Source organism: Pholis gunnellus (assembly GCF_910591455.1).
Source record: "Pholis gunnellus genome assembly, chromosome: 9".
NCBI classification, from domain to species: Eukaryota; Metazoa; Chordata; class Actinopteri; order Perciformes; family Pholidae; genus Pholis; species Pholis gunnellus.
Window position 1 is genome coordinate 7,403,158 of NC_136535.1, and position 19,414 is coordinate 7,422,571.

The 19,414-nt window shown below is 44.5% G+C and overlaps 1 protein-coding gene across 1 annotated transcript in view; it reads right to left on the minus strand.

The window, feature by feature from the left end:
* nectin1b (nectin cell adhesion molecule 1b) overlaps positions 1 to 19,414 on the minus strand; it is a gene marked incomplete at its 3' end in the record, with an annotated part of 148,544 nt that overhangs the window by 26,008 nt on the left and 103,122 nt on the right. The window contains exons 6-7 of the mRNA XM_079166222.1: positions 6,777 to 6,924; positions 5,100 to 5,195 (exon numbers count right to left, since the gene is read on the minus strand). Coding sequence (XP_079022348.1) covers positions 5,100 to 5,195; positions 6,777 to 6,924 — 244 coding nt within the window. The remainder of the gene's footprint in view (positions 1 to 5,099; positions 5,196 to 6,776; positions 6,925 to 19,414) is intronic.

Genomic DNA, 19,414 nt, shown 5'->3' on the forward strand with positions numbered 1-19,414 from the left:
CTGGAAGTGGAATCACCCATAATATTGCAATATCTGTATGTGAGCCAGGAAGTTGGTCTATTAACTGTGATCAATGTGTACAACGGACAGCTCCTCTTCTTTTTTCAAACCTTGTGCGATTGTCTGTCTGCTTGTGTTTCTTGCCCCATCTTATTTTTCAGCTATTTGTAGCTACGCTAACCAGAGGTGACTAACCAAGGCAGCAACAAGACACCATAGCACGACAGGACACTTTCAAGCTACGGTGCTTTTGAAAACTTTTGCTGAGACCCGAGTGGATCTACAACTCAACGAACACGTTCACAGGAGGACCTCTTACTGGAACTGAACTGCACCGATGTTCTGTACAACCGCGGTATTTTAAACTCTTTGTAATCAAAGAAAGGAGGATGGACTTTCTCTTTAAGTGAACAGCATCTGTGGTAAGGGAACTGCTTTAGTTTTTTTACATCTGCAGTAGTGTTTCTACTGTGTTAATTTGTCTATGGTGTCGTTTTTATGATGTTATGACTGGTTCTTGTGAGTTTGTTCTTGTCATTGTGTTAATTACATTGATTTTGACTATATGCATTGTCTGTTAATGAAGAAGCATCCCATCATGCGCAGGGTTAGGGTCCGGACATTTGATTCTCTGTTTGGGCTGTTTTCTTTAACAAAGCAATAATTATGGTCTGGAGAAATGAGGATTGTGTGGCGATTGCTTTAGCCCCGTTAGAATCAGTAGGGAACAGCTTTTTTTTTTTAATCAAATTTATTTAAAAGGGACCATGTACAGTTCAAACATAAATATCTCCATTCGATGCACTGCACCAGATTATAGCTTCAGCTAATTTGCATCTGCAGTCCCTTAGCTAGCTAAAAGCTAGTTTAGTATAGTTTGCCTCCCAGAACATATTTCCCACAATTTAAGCTTCTGCATTTTCCAAATGCAATAGTATTATTCAAACGTATTGTTTGGTTTGTAAGCGTCGTATCGAACGGTTCATTACGAATACGTGTACTATTGTTACACCCCTAGAAACAAATAACCCGTAGCTGTGGCGTCATAATGAGGTTATTAGGAGGTGGTTCAACTGTAGTAGGACAGCACTGAAGGCCCAGGTATAAAATGCACGGCCCGCCACTGCTGTACATACAGTATGTGCTTGTTTTGCCACTTCTCCGGTGTGAGCACACTCCATGCTCAGACCTAGCATAGAACTAGCATGTAACATTTGGACACAGAATGAGCTACAATCAAGGGGAAACCTACCAGTCTGAAAAAGTGAAGTCAAGTGCCTCAAACTTGCATTCTTTCTAACAGCCATCAAGGGGCATTACCTCTGTAAACATCGTAAACATGAGTTTATGGTCTCCTTCACTAGTTTCTTTAATTGCAAGTCTTCTTTAATCGTTGTGATTGACAGGTTGCTACCACGTCATTGTATGGTCTGGGAGTTGTCAATGTTTTCCTCTTAAAACTTTAACTCTTTCACAGAGTGTTTCCAGTTCATTAAAGTTAATTGTAACAATTGTATTTTCTCAAATATATCTACTTCAGCGTTCGGTTAACCTTCACCCTCTCGAGTCACTTCTGGTTGCAAAAAAAACAAGATGGCGACTGCCAAAGTCCAAGATGGACCATAGTCCACAAACCAATGCATGATTTCACAGTGACTACTTCTTACATACGGTCTATGGCTACAATTTGAGAATCTAGTTAAAAAGAATAAACTCAAATGCACGTGTCAAACTAAATGGAGCTGGATTGAAATGGTGCCATTTTTACTGTTTAAATAATTCATCAGAAAAAGATTCGCAGTGTCATCTGAGGAGTCACTCAGGGAATGTTTGCTTTGCAGGTGAATGCATTTTTCTTCACTCCGGCTAAAGGACTCCTTTCCCATCCAAAGCTGGCTTTCAAGCTAAATAATATATATAGATATATATATATATATATCTACCATCTTGTGAATGGTGTTGATTAATACTGTATATGCAGCATGTCAACATTTCTGAGCATATAACTGTGGAAATGTAACCTTTTGTTTGTCCCCCCCCTAGGCATTACAATTTAAACTAATTCTGCAGTGTGCACTATGTTTGCTCAATCCGTCCTTAAGTCAGATGCAACACGGTGATGCACATCTCAGCTTGACCACCTCGTGTGCATCTCAGCTGTGCGATTACATGCAGGCTTTCTCGGAGCTGAGCACGACGCAGGCAGCATGTGGGCGTTGACTTTGTGAGACACAGACACTAATGAGAGCTGACAAGCACCGCGAGCCTGTGGAGAGCGCGGTAAGCACCGGGGCAGGGAACCATAAGCTACATTCAAGTTTGCACTGTTCCCTACTCAGACATCCACCTTGAAGACCTCGCTCCTCCTCGCTTTGTTGGCCACAAAAGGCTCAGGGCAGCTTAAGGGGAGATTTAAAGGGGGATAGCTTGGAGAAAACATAACTAATCCTTAAACTGAGAAGAGTAATCTGTGAGGGAAGATTTACAGCAAAGAAAATGACTTTCACAATGCACTCGCTAAAAAAAAGTGACCTTTCTATTAGGAGCCTCTGCAGCATTGAGGCGGTTTCTGAGCTGCAGATAATCGGGAGCCGAGGCGTTGCGACAGTGAGAAAGAACACTGTTGCTGTCCGCTGCATGTGAAAGAAAGTGAAGTGTCGCATCCCCAGAAGCGCTTGGATTAAAAAGACGCCATATGACCACAGCCGGGCTCATGGAAAACAACGTGAAGTGTTCGAGCTGATCCTCTGTGCTCTCATTGATTTCTGTTGATCACAATCTTATATGGCAATTTAAATGCTAATGATACTTTTAATTGCAAGACGGGATAAATGTGATTTGATCTTTAGGAGGCAATTACTTTCATGCTTTGTCTCGCTCCGATCTTCTCAAAAGGCGGACAACAATTACCCCGCCGAACTCGGCATTTTCCTTTTTTTCTTTTTCCTTTTCTCACAAGAGAAGAAAGAACAAAACAAGAATGAAACAAAATGACTTCTGTTTTTTCGTTCTTTGACAAGTTTATCAAAAATGATTTCTGTTGCTGGAGGAAGGGTTTTTGCTTTTTAGAACATTTAACTTTACAATCACACACACACGGCCAGTTTCCAAACCTCTCCAACACCTCAGGCATTGATGCTAGATTACATACACTGCTATACAAAAGAACATGAAAATCAAGGGGATTGTTCTAGACAGTTGCACTGCATGTATAACATTCTGTACAGAGAAAAAACCAAGCTCTATTTTTACTCACAAACAACAGTGAATGATTCAAATTCACACCCGGTACATCACGTCCACGGTGAGTGACTCACAAAGACAAGAAAGACAATCCTACTTTGGTTACAGCTTAAAGCTAGAAGGTGTCCAACAATGAGTTACCATTTATCACATTTTAAAAAGGTCTCCACACACAGCAATGGCGACCGGTTTATAAATCAAAGGGTACACAAGTACAAGTAATACCGCTACCAATCACTTCACCCAGTGTCGTCAAATTGAGCTAATAATCTATTTGTATGACTTCAGCGATTCTTCACTTCGACTTCACTGGAGAGTCTATCAGTAATTTCAAGTGTCCAAAAATCACAATGGCGCTACATTTCAGTCCTTGGGAGACCATTTCCAGCCCCCGAAGGTGGAAGAATTTGCACCTACGTTGAGAAAACAGAGTTGATGTTGTTTGGTGACAATGATGGCGCGCTCATTAATGCATCACCACCTTTTAACATTCTGCATGTGATTCTTTTCAGTTATTGTAGTAAATGTGAGCTGGGGAGGTTGGTATCCAACTGATTTGCAACTGTGTCAACACCAGCTGCACGTCAGGAATTCATTTTTGCCAGGAGGGGGGGGGGGGGTGTACAGGGGACGCGCGCCACGATTGGCAGCGCTTTTCCAGCATTTTGGAGGTCATACATCACGCTCGGGCAAAAGACAGAGCGATGAACACATTATTCCGAGAACATCGTTTTTGACAATGCCCCATCTATTTTGATAATCAGCCGACTATTGTGCCAGTGCAGCCTCTGAAGGGCCGGTGATTTATTAGGATTGACCAATTTCGAGTCACATCATGTGCTGCTTTGCGAGGGCAAACAGAGGCGTGACTGGCGGTGCAGTCAGGCATGTTATCAAATGGCCAGGCTTGATTAACGGGCTCATCAACATGCAGAATTAAACAGTCTAGCTAAATGCTTCCCCTTTTACCCTGACACTCATATAAAACTATGAATCCCTCGCAGTGGTGCTCCACGTTTAAACAAAAACCCCACACATTCGCCCGCAACTTATCTGCATTGGCATAATCAGACATTTAAAGATTACAGTTTCTCCAGAAGACACTGAACATGTTTTGACGACATGCCACAGGAAGATGGACACAGATATTCATCTGGAGCTTTAAATCACATCTCGCTACATGCCGAGCTACGAGTATATGGAGGGGGGGGGGCAATGACAACAGTTACACAGCACTGACACGAATAGAACTCTTGTCATGCGTAGTTGACGATAATCATGCACACAAAAGGGAGGGGAGAGAGCAAGAGGAGGAGGGAGGTCGCACAATGTGGTCTGCTGACATTATCAGTGAGTTTCAGCTTATGTGAAACAAAGACGCAATGAGCTTACAGATTTCCCTCTGAATGGCAATTTGATATGTACTCTTTGTTCAATCTCAAAAGTCAAAAAAAGGGTTCTGTTCTGTCCACGCTCCACCAGATCTGATAAACTCTGAGTGGAGCTGGATATTTCATCGGAAGACTTAATTGAGCTGGATTCATCTTGGCACTGTTTTCATGGAGTTTAATTCTCACTCATACTTGTTTATTAAGCTAGATTTGTTTGTTGGTCACGCACCAAATGGAGACGTTTGAAGTGAACTTCAAATGTCTCCATTTGTCGGGCGTTGTCAAAAGAAACGTGGACATTTCTTTTCAGGCGTCAAGTCCGGTGCGAATGTCATGGCGAGTGAATCGTGTCGATGGACCGCTCTCAGCGCTCACAGCGGTGTGCTCAAGTAAGTCACTTGCAGGCCACCATTGCATGCGGGCAACAGAATAGAGGATCCGGGAGGACAGGGTTCAGCGGGGGACAGACTGGGGTCAGGTGCCTCTACTTTCCTTGTGGGGGACTCTGGCTTCTCTGGAGCCTGTGTCACACAACTATCAGCCACAGCAGCAACAGCAATGCTGAGGGAGGGGAGTGGGAAACAGAGAGCAGTTAAACGTTGGCATCAAGAGTGAGAGAGAAAGATAGATTAGCAGGGAGGGAGGAGGAGACAGAAAGCAATGGGAGAGGTAAGAGTATGTGTGCTTCATTTGTCTTGAAAAGCATTGGTGAGAGGCAGAGGCGGCGCGGGGTCCCCGGCTGTGCTCTGCTGCCGAGACGGGCGGCGGGAGGAGTTCGCCGGGGCCAAAAGAAACCTGCATCGCTGCTGCTTTGAATACAAAATCAATTACGGGATTCTGGAGGGAGAGGGCGCTCTAAAATAACCACTATAATCTCATCATGTGAGTTGATTGAAGGCTCATGTGCACCCTCAGCCAGATTCTGCACACCCCCGACCTCAGTTGTTTTGGTAATATTCCCAGGGAGGAACATAGCCAGCCCCTGCACACAACAACATCATTCCCATGAGGATGTGGTTTGCATCTTGCATACCCAGTATTGCCAGTATTGCCAAGGGCATCCTGGAAACCGTGGCAACCAGGTGTTTAAGACAAAGGCAAATTAGCAATTCCTCCTTTGTTGAAAACAGATTTCTTACAATTCTTCCCCAACAGATGGCAGAGACTTATATCACCTTTGGAAGAACACATTAAGATATTTTGGATTCACAAAGCTCTGTTGCTTGTTGTTCCCCCCCCGCTCTGTGTACGGGAAGCAGCTGGCAATGTTCAAAATTGTCACGGCCCCTGGTCTGCAGGCAGAACAAAATGACCTGGTTGGCTGGAGGAGGGGCGGCAGGAGTAAATAAAGCAGGACAGATACAGGGTCCTTAAGCTTAATTGATGCAACGGAAGAAATTCTATTCATCCTAAATTACATTTACATGACATTGCCTTTGCAAGGTTCAGACTATAACTACCTCAGATTTGATATAAGTAGATCAATATTTGAATGAAGATTTGTGTTATTCCTGCATGCTGAACTGCATGAGATTTTAGGCATGTTTCCAAACACTTATCATCAAATCTTCGATCTGCTAGTAACAGTTCCTCATAAAAGCTATTTGCATAATTCCACAATTGTTTCCCAGAACAGCATTTAGAGACAGCACGACCCCATGGACCCACTGCGTGCCAGAGAATTTCCCGGAAAATCTCACTTCACTTCCTGATGATATCGGAAACAAACAAATCCGACAGAGGTGAAACTTTCCTTAAGGAGAGACCGAATCAAATGCTCCTGCAATCAGTCCTGATTAAAACAATGGTGTTTTAATGGGAAATGGGCTTCACTTCAGCCCACATTGCAATCAAGCAACTACTTAATAAGTGCCGCTTCAATGACAATCATTGAATGTATCCGCAATAGTAAACAAAAATGAACTTGCTTTTTAAAGTCAGTTAGTCATAAAGTGAGCTGCAGTAAGGGGAAGGAGCTTCTCTACGTGTTTGGAGTTCTGTCTCTGTACTCTCCGGAAAAAAAAAGGTGTTTTGTCTTTTTCAAAGTGTTTTCTCTCTTGTGGGCCGACCGTATAGTGCACACCTAATCTTACCACCTGTCCAGCCCCCTGCAATACTCTCTGGCAGAGGCTCGGTACTCACAGGTCATTATCTGTCTCAGTGCGGGTCTTCTGCTGCCGCCGATGGACCATGAAAACAGTAACAGCCACGCCGACGATGAGTCCGATGGCAACGACACCTCCAAGGATCCCGATAACGCCACCCGGGGGACCCTGCGCCATTGGCTTCTCTGCAGACAGGAGGAGAAATAACAGTGTCAAGACAGGTGTTCCCTGGGTAATTGATGCTGCTGGGTTGAACTTCTTCGGGAAGAACAAAAGTGAAGCAGTGAGTACAAAGAAACACAAATCTTACATCTCCATGACATGTCTATGGCAGGAAGAGGCCTTGCAATAAATCACAAGAAATTCTGGACATACTTAAGCAATTGGTAAAAGAAAAACATGAAACATGAAATCAGCAACGCAAAAGACAATGCCATTCGACGCGGTATTTGTCAGGCTTGAGGCTTTCTGTCATAAAACACACTATTTTGGGAGACATATTTGAGGATGAGGACATCGTCCAGCTCACCCTGGCACTGCATGAATACCACACAGTTGTGGTCTCTCGGCATCTGCGGCTGCATTTCTAATGTGCACTCCGTCAAATGTTCAGAAGGAGCCCAAATTGGCTTGGATTTGACAGCGAACCCGAATGCTCTCTTAAGAGCACGGAGAAGCTATTATATTTTAAAAGTCCTTGCCAGCAGGGGGTAATGAATGCAAAACACATTTCAAGCATTGCAGAGAAAGACAGACTGTGTGCGGTTTGCAAAGTAAAAAAACGATTTACCTAATTCTGTTGAGAGCAAAACATGGGAAAGTTAGTCTACAACTGTTAGCTGGAATGACAAGTCGGCAAGACCCAGTGAACATTTCAGATTGTTGATGTTGCCCTCTCTGCTCCGCGTTCAATATTCCAGTCACCACTCTGTTGATAAAGCCAAGGCTATTAACTTTAAAATAAAAAAGGGCACAGTAAATAGCAGTGGAAAGATAAAATTCAAGACTTTGTTGTAAGCCATTTCTTTTAAGGGCTGCACCGGGCTGTGATCATCTGCAGCCAGCGTATAATTGTCTCGGCTCGATACATTGCGAGAAATGGGGCATGCTTTGAAATCGCTGCCACGTCTTCGCTTAAGGGCCTGCTGGTTTTACACTTTTACATTTGATATCGACAAGGAATCGTCCTGTACCAGATCAGAATACATCAAACTGTAATTCGTCTGTTGTCGCGTAGATGAAAAGATGAATTACCGCAGGTCCCATGTGAACCACTTCTACCGTGTCCCAACTGATGTCAGGTATTACTAAAATAGGACAGTCGTCTCCTTTCATAATGGAGCTTTTTTTTTTTTGTCTTGTTCTGAAGGCAAACAGCCCTGGCATCTGTTTTTGTCGACAAAAAGCGGTTAGAGCTGTCCTTTTTAAGACAGGCCAGGGACCAATCAATGGCTGTGAGCCTGTTGTGACGGGATGCTGCAGATTCTCCCCGTCTCCCACTTTGAAAAGGAAAGCCTATCTCTCGCCCTCATGATGTCTCCATTATTATCTGGCCGTCCCTCCCGGTAGTGACTGGACAAGGCCCCGCTCCCCGGGGGCCTCTTCTCAACAGCCCCTGCCTGCTCGCTTGATTCACTGCCCGTAATGATGGATACACAGAGGACTACTTCACACGCGGCCACACAATGGCAGGCGCACCTTGTACCCGACACCGGCTGCCTCAAAGTCAGCGTCCTCATATCGTGTCCATCAGGTTGTCGTGTCTCGTGGCAGTTCCTGCTGTTGCTTAGATTTTTTTCCGTTGTCTGGTTTAGGTCACGTCGTGTCAAATCTACACGCCAAATGAAGGTAAATTGGTTTACCTCGAAATCCACATGCACTTCTTTTTGTTGTGATGCAATTAAATAAAAAAATACAGGCAGCGAAGCAGCTTTGAAGAGCGGGCGTGAGTTTGATCTTGCTGTAGCATGGCAACAGATAAGCCGGAAGTCCTACTGTTGTCTCATCGCGCTACATAGTGAAAGCCAGTGGGCTGAATTTCATGGCCCTAATGCAAATGCCAGACACAATGGTCTGTTGTATAACACTAACACGCAGAGGAGTGGACTGGATCAGAATGCAATTTCCCTGTTGAGGAGCCTTAGGCACTCTGCACACACAAGATTGTCACCTCCTTCATAAAGGTAGGGTGAGCCATCTGGCTCGTGGTCTGAGTGCTTTGTGTGATTCTTATACAGCTGCAGAATCATCATCAAAAATTAAAGCCTTTCATTTTTTCAGCACACCAGTTTTACATTAAAGCATCCCAATCGCAAGCAAGATTCGCACGCGTGCATTGTTTTGGCAAAACGTTTCAGCAAAATAGCCGCTAGTGTAAAAAGTGCACAGATTATGCTGACCTGGGATCATTTCATCACAGAAGCAAGAGCTACGCTGTACAGAAGGCAAACCAGAGCCGTAAACGGGTGTCTCTGTCACTCCTCCACAGTCCAAACAGGCACTTCCTTCCGCTCAATGGTTGAAAAAAACCCAAGATGGCAACGGCAAACATCCAATATGGCGAAGGCTGAATCGCCGAACTACACGCTTTAAACCCCAGTCCACAAACCAATGGCCACGACGAGTCAAACCCGTCTGCAGTATGTCCAGCAAACAACACACCGTCAAAATCAATTAGTCCAAGTAGGATTGTGCAACTGTACCAGCTAACTGGAACCTGAATGAATTTTCAAGGACATGACTTGCTGAGAATTTGGAAACATGCTGGATGACTACAAAGTTAAATTCTATTAAATGAAAATATTCTGGTTCTTAACATCACATCTTAACCCCGAGGTATTTTTTAAATACATTTTTTTTTTTTTAAAGCACTTCTTTGATAGAGCCACTCAAGGACAGGAGGAATACAATAATGTGAAGACAAGAGTGAGAATTTGGAGTTCAGCTGTCCAGGTGCAACAATAGTAAGAAGAAAAAATAAGCGATCTGGAGAACAAGACAGTTGACCGAGTCACCGACAGATACTCACGATTGGAGCCTCAGCCTCTGCACTGTGGCTCTAATCATTCGCAGAGACTCAGCATTCACTCAGTATTCTCTGATGCCTGATGACTTCGTCCCGTAAAAGCTACCGTTTGGAAATCCGCCCTCGTTGCACACAACAGGCTGCGCTGCATGAAGAGGGCTTTCCTTTGTCCTTGTTGTAGAATAAACAGTGGATTGGCAACAGCAATGGGCATGGGGACTGAGATACTGTACATGCCATGTCTCTGCTTCCTGCTTTCACAACCTCCACCAGTGCCAGTACCCACACCATCATTATCTACACCTTCAGCAGGAAAACAGAGGAAAAATGAACACTGTGCTGTTTGCAGGTCGGAGGAAGATTAAGTCAAGACATGTCATTTTAAAACCATAAACCACAATTTCCATATCATCACCTCGGCTATGTATAGTAATTTGATCTTCTTTCTGAGCACCTGCACCTTACTGTTGTACTGCTCAACCTGCTACCAGTTTGGGTAGCTATGGTTGCCCTATTTTACCGTGTTGTCATGCTTCTTTCATGTTAAGTAATCTTCTCAGAAAAATGATGAAAGAATAACTCACACAGGGAGCAAAAAAATGTGTCCTCTCAAACGAATTCTGTAGGATATAATCCATATCATTCATGGTGAGAGCAGTTATTTGAAATTGTAGAATAATGATGAATAACAGCAGCAACCAATCATTTTTATACCATGCATTAATCCAGAATTATATCAATTTATGATCCTTAAAACCAGTTGGGCTTTGCCTTTACGTCTAAAAACAATAAACCACAAATGTTAAATGAGATACCAGATGTGCAGTGATTTTACATGTGGTAAAGCTGAATGTTGGATGGAGTAGGCTCTGCTCTTTTCCAGGAAAGATCTCCTGTTCCACCACGAACAAAGAAGGGCACTCTGAGAGGGCAGATCTCTGTCAAGGCCAATACACTCCAAAATGTATCGGGTTCTTCCTTGGCCCGTGCTACACCATTCAACCAAGTTTTATGAAAATTGGACCAGACAGACAGACAAACAATCAAACCAACAAACCGGACCAAAAACATTGCACCCTTGGCCAACGTAACGATGCTTTTTCTGTTCGCGAAAGCAGCAACTGCAGTTTATTTTGAATATTAATTGTATTGTGGACATTTTCTGTGCTTGTACTTTGCTGTAGTATTTCAGTTTTATATTTACTTCTACAACACTACATTCCAGAGAGAATAATGCAAAACGTTTGATTTTGATATTATGGAACATGTTGCTGTTAATAGCCTACTTATGCGTTTTACGAGTATTTATAAATGATGGTATTGCGTATGTAAGTTTCATTTATCCGTTTGGGCCACAAGGGGGCAGAGAAACAAGAAAACAACCTGATGACAAACGGCCCTCAAAAGGAAAGAGAGCATTGTCGAACATTTGAAGCAAAACATGAGCACTTATCATAAAGGCGTCACGCAAACCAATAAAGCTTACAGAAAACCAGTAATGTATAAAACCCTTTTCACCTTATGATTTTTCACCAGTGGAAAACCGGCATGAAATCGGACCAAACTCTATTGAGTGAAGGCTGTTGTTCAAATATGTCTTGTGGCCGCCACTGAAAGATTGCTATTGATTTTCAATAAGTGTAATGCACCCATCCAATGCGGCGGCTCCCTCTGTGCCGTCGCTCCACCGCCGTGGCACATTTGAGCCGACTGGACTTGACCTTGGCGCTTCTGTGGCTGCAGGTCCCTCTGAGGTGGCGGCAATCTTCATTCTTGTCACATCACCCACCTCCCCTCCTCCAGAGTTCACTCAACTGCACCAGATGTATGAGCTTTTGTTTCTCTCCGCTGCACATCCAAACACAGAGTACAGGCCTGCACACAGTCCTCCGTCGGCTTTGATGGGCTTAGTGGCATTACGTTTATGTCAGCTGGTAGCCCGAAGAGAATCATATTTCCCTGGCAATCCATCAAGAAGGGCATCATTGGCTGAGTGTAACTTCTACCCAGCAGGTTCTTCTGTTTGCCACAGAGTTCAGACGTTCAGCCTGCCAGGGGTCTCGTGGGATTCGTGGGGGGGGGGGGGGGAGACATGGTGAATAAGTGCTTTGCATGTGATTATTACATATTCGTACCTCAGGCAGAGCCTACAGATTTCTATGCACGCTCCCAACAGGGGGGCGGTAGCTACTTAGAGAAAGATCTGGCTACATTTTTATGGAGCAAAAAAAAGGCAGTTGATCAGCTGAAGCTGTGGCCTGAAAATTGATTACTTCCTCACTGCTGCTCGTTGGCCCTCCTTTTTCTGATTAAATGTGACCCACATGCAGAGTGACATGGCAATGGAGCGTCTGCGCCGTCCAAATGTGTGAAAAAGGGTTTAATCTCAAGCGCCAGCTGCACCCGATAGCCAAAACATGTGGGCTCTCGTGTTACCCGTCTCCCATAGAACATGTTAGTCACACATACCGGAGCAAGGAGAGTTCAGGTGAGAGGCCAAAGGGCGAGCAGTCTCCAGCTGGAGCGGGCTGTGCCCACTCCGAATCCAATCCGTCACAGAATGCAGGATTTAAATGGAAGCAGCAGCTTTTTCTCTTTTTTCTGTTTTACAGCAGATCGCTGCCATGTACCTGCTGAGGCCTGGTGTGGTTCATCAAACACTGGCATTGGGAAGACAATTCACAGCTTAATGTCTTTAAATGTACAGTCACCCCTGGCAATATGACAGTAAAAAAAAAAAAGAAGGAAGTGCAGGCTATTGAGAGCCTGAAAATGATCAGGCATCACACTGATGGCGTTAAAAGGACATTTGTGTGGTGGAGCTTTGTATAAAAATGTTCCAGTCGCAGGTCTGATCATATTCCAAGAATGGAAGCAGCTCCTGCCGCTCCCTCTCTCGGTCTCCCATCAGACATTGTAATTGCCATCTCCTCCACAGGGGCTGTAATACTTTCCAGCAATACTGGGGAGGTTTCAAGTGGACAGATTGAGAGTCTGGCTACTAACCCACGCCAGCTCCACCCCACCGATGCCAGTCTGAGATGACCACCTGCTCCAAAGACCACAGTGGCTGCTTTTTGTTGTTGTTGTTCTAGCTCGGACTGCACGAGTAACCGGCCGACCAGCAGAGTGAAACTGTCAAGGTGTCTGGTTGCTTTTTATTTCTCTATTCATGAGTTGTACAGCTACCTTATGTGGAAGTAAATGCCCGGGCTGTTTGTAATTTATCTGGAGGAGATTTTTTTTCTACCCTTTTTTTTTCCCACATTGGGTAAACGCTGCGGGCCCCAATAAAGAGAAAGAAATGTGGTGTAATGGAGTTCATAAATCTGTATTTCATGCTGCCAACTCCAAGCGGCACATGCTGTTTTGTCTGTCGTCCCCCCCCCCTCCCAAGTTGGAAATCTCGTTAAAGTCCAATGTTTCCAGAACAGTCTCCTCTGGGAGCCGGGGGTTCCTGATGTCATCCTCTTCTCCGTCCCATTTCGCCTAGATTCACAGTGATGGTCCGTCCTCTGCACCCCCTCCCAGACACCGATGCGTCAAATAGGATAGGGGATGGGAGATAGGGGGGCCGGGAGGCAGCGGGAGCAGCGGGAGCAGAGGGGTCGTGATGGTCTGCGACGGCTGTTCTGTCTCGCTCTGCAGAGGGCAGCACTTCATTAAACGCAAATTGTGAACACATGGGACGTGTTTATTAAGATGAAACCAGGCCCATTATGAACTTAACTGTCTCTGGCCCTGCTGGGCCCCCATGAGAAACACCTGAGGCCAATGTATGACACAACGCCGTAACGGCAGTTTTGATTTTGTTTTATCAGATTTGTCATTTGGTTTAATTTACTTTTATTTTCTCAGACAGCCACTTGCATTTTTAGGGCCAGACTAATGGATGGATTCCGCTGCATGGCTGAATAAAAGTCTGCTGAGCCATTCTGTTCCACTTTACAGCCTCTCCCTGTTCTGTGTAAACATTTTGTGACTCAATGCCACATTTACGCAATCTGGGGAAGTAATCAAGAGCCTTCAATGATGACAACGAAGAAAAACACTTTGCATGTTTCCGCGCTTCAACAGGCGACGCTCAACATCAGCGAAGGAGACCTGGAGAGTCTCCATGTGACCACGCAGGCATCGGCTGGAAGCGCATGGCGCGCCCCGCTGGGCCCGGGGGGGGGGGGGGGGGGGGGGGGATGAAGCGGGCGACAAGCGGCACCAGAGAACCTGTCAATGGATGCGAGATTGCAGGCTGCCAAGCCGATCCTGACGCTGTCATGAGGTATTACCTCCTGTGACAGCCTAAATAACAACAGGTCTAATTAAAGGATGATTGGAATGGGTGGGCCACTGCCTCCTAATGGGGGAATAAACTGCAGCATCGCTCCAGGAAGTGAATTGCGCTCATTTATTAACTTCAGGAAGCCGGTAGCTGCTGTCAAAGTGTAATAGCTTGCTTTAAGAGCTAGGCTACATAACTTTCCATCCGTTCTGCCCACTGGCTCGTTCACTCCGGCACTTTAATTAGAAAACATATATACAGCAGATTGCCCAATAGGAGGCTGCTTTTCTGTTTTATAACGGGGTGAGATTTGAAGTGTACAGTAACTCTGCCGCCGGTTTCCTCTGCCGTGTGTCACCACTAATCTGAAAACTGGCTTCGGCCCTGTGTATAAAAAAAAAAAAGCTGGCCATGCCGCGTCGGTGATAGGGCTCCCTCTCTGCTTTAGCGGCCACTCTCTCGCTTTCGAGCCCTTTCATGCCCCAGCTGAACTCCTCTATGTGTTGAATGTTAATTTATTGCCTGCACCCAGCTCTAAACTGGAGGGACTGCAGTGCTTATACAGATCTGCAACCCTCGCCTCCACCTTGCCCCCTCCCTCCATACATTCTTCTCCATGTAAGCAAAATTACTTCTCAGTGTCTCTACCCGGCAGGTGCCACGAGGTCACGGCTGTAATTTCCTTTGCCTGGTTAAAAGCTGACAGAGTAACGGACCCAGTCAGTCTGGATGTGTTCGAGAGCAGCTTTTCAATTTAGCAACACTCGGTGCTTGCGAGTCGGCAGATCCCATCCCAGAGGCCGGCCCCCTTTTGCTGCCCCCGCTGCTAAGCAAGTGTGTCATCTCGAGGAGCGTACACACTCAAATGTAGAAATAACCTCTGTGTGGTTGAGTGCTCGATCTGAAATACAATATATATTTATATTCCTGGACTGGACCGCTTGTGTTCTCTCTGGGAAAATTACCATTGTTTTCTGCATGCACACCCGCAGCATAAGAAATCACTCTTCAATATTAATTTGCAAAGCGCCTCTACCCTGTCTGACATTTTGACTACGAATACATTTCTCCTCCACAGTCTTTGTCCCAAGGTATCCGTCATCAGCTGTGCTGTTTACCTTTGTATACTTTATTGTGTGCTTTTGTGCGATGCTTTTTGATTTGCCAACCTATCTCGGAAACCATCGGTTATCGGTATGATGGCGGATAATCCTCTGGGGGTTAGAGGAGACTGTATTTCTGGGGTTCCGGTCTACCCAGCGGAAATCCAGGAGATGACTTCCTTTTCGCTGCACTGCTGATTATTTACACTCCGATTACCAACTTGAGATGCGAGACTGGAGTTGGCATTCACGTGCGGCTTGTTTCACATGGAGCCAGCTAACAAGTTCATTTTGAACCTATAAAAAGCGAAATCGGCGTCAGACAATAGCTGGTGGGTCCGGACAAAGCATTACGGCCAATGCTTTCCGCCTGTTTTGCTCGCCAAACACACTGTTCACCTGCATTCAAACAAAGCCTGCTTTAACATGACTGGTTGATACTACACATCGGCTAACCGAAGGAACCCATAACACCGTTGAAAACTGAGACTGCCTGTAAATCACAGCTTGATGAAGATTGGTCTCAGCTTTTTTTCTTTACAGGCAAAATCATGACAGTTTGCTCCATGTGCTTCTATTTGTGAAGCCTCCCTCCAGCTCTGCGGGTTTGACATTTTAAGTAGTATCTTTAGAGTTAATTGAATAAAATTGTATGATTTGCTTAAGGTCACCATAGCCATGTGGTTGCCCCCTGAGATGATAAAGAATACTGACCTCTATAATTGCTAAAATAAGCTGTGACAAAAAAATATATATATATAGTTGGAAGAGGTTGTTACACTGTGAAAATCAAAGGCATATTTGGATGTTCAGTATATTCTATCTGGCTGTCAAACAATGAATCAGACCGAAAATGATATTCTAATAACATCTGGTGATTAAGAATATTTTAATTCAGCTAGAACTCTTCATAACACTGGTCACAGGGTTGTTGTCATCTATACAGAAATCCTTCTCCAAATCTTAATTAGAAATCACCTGAATGTTGTGATTGATGAGGCGGCTGTGGCTCAGGAGATGGAGCGGTAGTCCACCAATCAGAGGGTCGGAGGTTCGATCCCTGGCTCCCTCGCCACATGTTGAAGTGTCCTAAGGCAAAATATTGAACCCCAACTTTCTCCCGATGTGAAGCAGCAGCTGGTTAGCAGTCGGAGAACGTCTCTGCTGCATTTGGTATTTTTAGATTCATCATATAACTACTTAGCGCGGATAATGAATGTCGCCAAAGGTGAGATTAATTTCCATTACAGTCTGCTATAATTTAATGTCAATACGACTTTCATGTTGTCATCTTAAAGCTGTTAACTGCTGTTATTATTATCTGTGCAATTCCATCTGCAGTGGTGTGTACGCCATATGTAATGCAACATTAGCACTTCCAGAGAAAGCAACCTGAGAGATGATCCAACACTCAAAAAAGAGGTCACTAAATGGCATCCAACCCTTGGACTGATTATTGCAAAGCAACAATAGAACATGTCTAGGGACATGATCTATTCTGACTTTTTAGGAAAGTAAGAGAAAACAGACAAAGCTCCTTGGAAAAAAGACTCAAGAGATGACCATCTCAGAGATAACCATCTCGTCTGTCCCCATCAGTTTAGAGCAGAGACAAAAGTAAACAAACATGTCCTCCAACATGGCAAGACCTGTCTGCTGATGCTTTTCCAAGTTTGGTTTGGAAGGTAGAACATCTTTAACAATATATGACAATCTGTGGCCATAAATGCATAAAAGTAAAGCATATGTAACTGTGAACCATTCATGTTTTTCTGAAATGATGTCCTCCCCCAGCTGAACGGCTGTCTCGTCTCCAATTTAAGAACAAAAATAGCGTCTTCACAAAAACTAATAATGGCTCTGGAAACTGCACAAGTGAAATGATTCATAGGCCGGCTGCTATCTAACATATTAATTATGTTGTACAGGAATAACCCTTACTTCACCCCGTTTATATATAAATATATATGAATTTATAATTTAAAATGATCTGTTGTCTCTTCAGAAGCTCATTTCAATTCAGTTTCAAGAATAGTGCAGAGAGTCTCCCAGAGGACATGGTGCACTAGCATATTCAGTAGAGTTAACAGTTTGTAGTGGCTCTAGTAATTATATGTAGGTTGGCGGTTTAACTGCTGCTTTAGGTTGGCGGTTTAACTGCTGCTTAGTTAATTGAACAAGAAAAGTGACCCAGAGTCCTACTATGACAGCATGGCAATGTCGTCCACGACACAACAATACCATACTATATTTAGAATGCCTCTTGAACACTACGTCAAACGTTGGACACACACTGTTAATGGCCTCCGCTTCGTAGCCGTTGTAGCTGTCCAATGGAGGGCTCCGGCGCAGTCATATCCCTTTCAGAAGTCTTTGAGAGACTTTATAAAAAAGAACGAATAACGTCTTCTGTGGTTATTCATCCACGTGTTCGTGTTGAAAGGAGTTGTTGTTGTTGTTGTCGTTAGCCGTGAGCTAGTCTACCGAGGGCTACACGTATCCCAGCTGTGCTGCTGACTGCGCATGTGCGTAATAGTGCCGCTCTCAGAGGCCACTCACAGTGGATACACGTGATATTTACCCCATCCTGGTACCATGTAGATCTGTGCTGTTTGGGCCGCACCCGAAGTAGTAAATAGAATGTCGTGAATGCAATAAATAATGTGTAGACAATGACACAAGATTTGACAATTAACATCTGACTAAAATGACCCATTATGTAAGTCACGTTGTTGTGAATCCAAACTACAAATCGATTACAAGATAAAAATACAGAATGAGACGACCGATGCTCTAGGTAAGAACATCTCAACATGTTCCTGACTCCCACCAGGCTGGTAGATGACACCACATGCTGGAAGTCTCCTGTTTGCATTTGCAGGGGAGACGTCTTCATGCTCGTGAACTGTGCACTTATCAGAACAAATGCTAGGAAAACACTTCGACCTGCTGAAAAAATTTAAACCTCACATTTAATTTCATATAGACCTGTACATGAAAAAAAGGCAATCAAAATGCAGTGACTATAACAGCTGTGAGTGAGCCACAACAATTCCACTGGTAGGCACACTCCCCCTGCTGCTCGACTGGAATGCAGATACCACCCACTGGCACTAATGTGCAGTTCACTGTGGTTTATGGAAAGCCAGGTTGCTAGAAGAACTCCACAATTGACTGTTTCCACAGTGCTTGAGATTTCAGGCAAACACTTCAGTGAAAAACATGATGCAGCGGCACTCACGGTGGATGAAATGTTTTCGACCTGTATTCCTTGCTCCCACAGACTAGGGAGGAAAAGAGAATAACACAGTATGGGTGCATACTGAATGTTCCAGGTGGAAATAAACCCCTTAAAATTCACACGGGGGATTCTCTGGATCTCAACAATCCCCACCTCCACCGCTAAGTATATATGTGTCGCCAAGCTGTTATTGTCTCAAAAAATCGAATCCCCACACAAAGCTGAAATCTGTTCTTCTGATTTGAGAAAAGGGAACACAAGGCTCGAGCCGAGTGGGTTCGAGTCATTTAGGACTGTGCTGACCCACCACCCCAAACCGCAATTGTAAGGCTATTACAGTCAATGTGGACGAGAGCTATTTGAGATTCCTGCCATGAAGGTCAGCCAAAGAAATGCTTGAGCAATCTCAACGGAGGATTTAAGCCTCTGTGTATTCACACTGGAATTGAGATGGTATTTAAAAGAAAGATGAGTCCACGATGTCGAGTGTTGAAGAATATTTTCTTCTACTTCACTCTGATTTACATCATGCACCGGTATGCTATGAGTATTTTCCACTGGCAAGATGGATTTTCAAGAGCGGTGGGCGAATACATACCTGACCCCTGAAGTCTAGTCTCACTCGCATAGAAGCTGCCTGAACTCAGATCTGCTTCAGACCACGTAACAGGGGTGACTATTGTGATTCTGCACGCATACCATCACCCCCTCACCCCGGCCGAGTGCAGCGCCGCTCCGAGCACACGATGCTCAGGCAGACACCAGAGTTTCAAAGGCATTTCATCGAGCTGCTGAAGCTACTTACTTCCACCACTAAATACTGCCAGGGAATCTCAAGACTCTGCCGCAGTCACTGGAAATTATCTGTGGTGGGAAATCTGTGAGGGGGAGAGAGAGAAACGACCCTCCAAAGAAATTAAAGCTGTGCAAGTCCCTGCAAGCAAAATCAGTGCAGTCTAAGAACATTTCTTTTCTACATCACATGGATTTGTCCTTGTTTTGATACCAGTACAAAAAAAATAGGCCC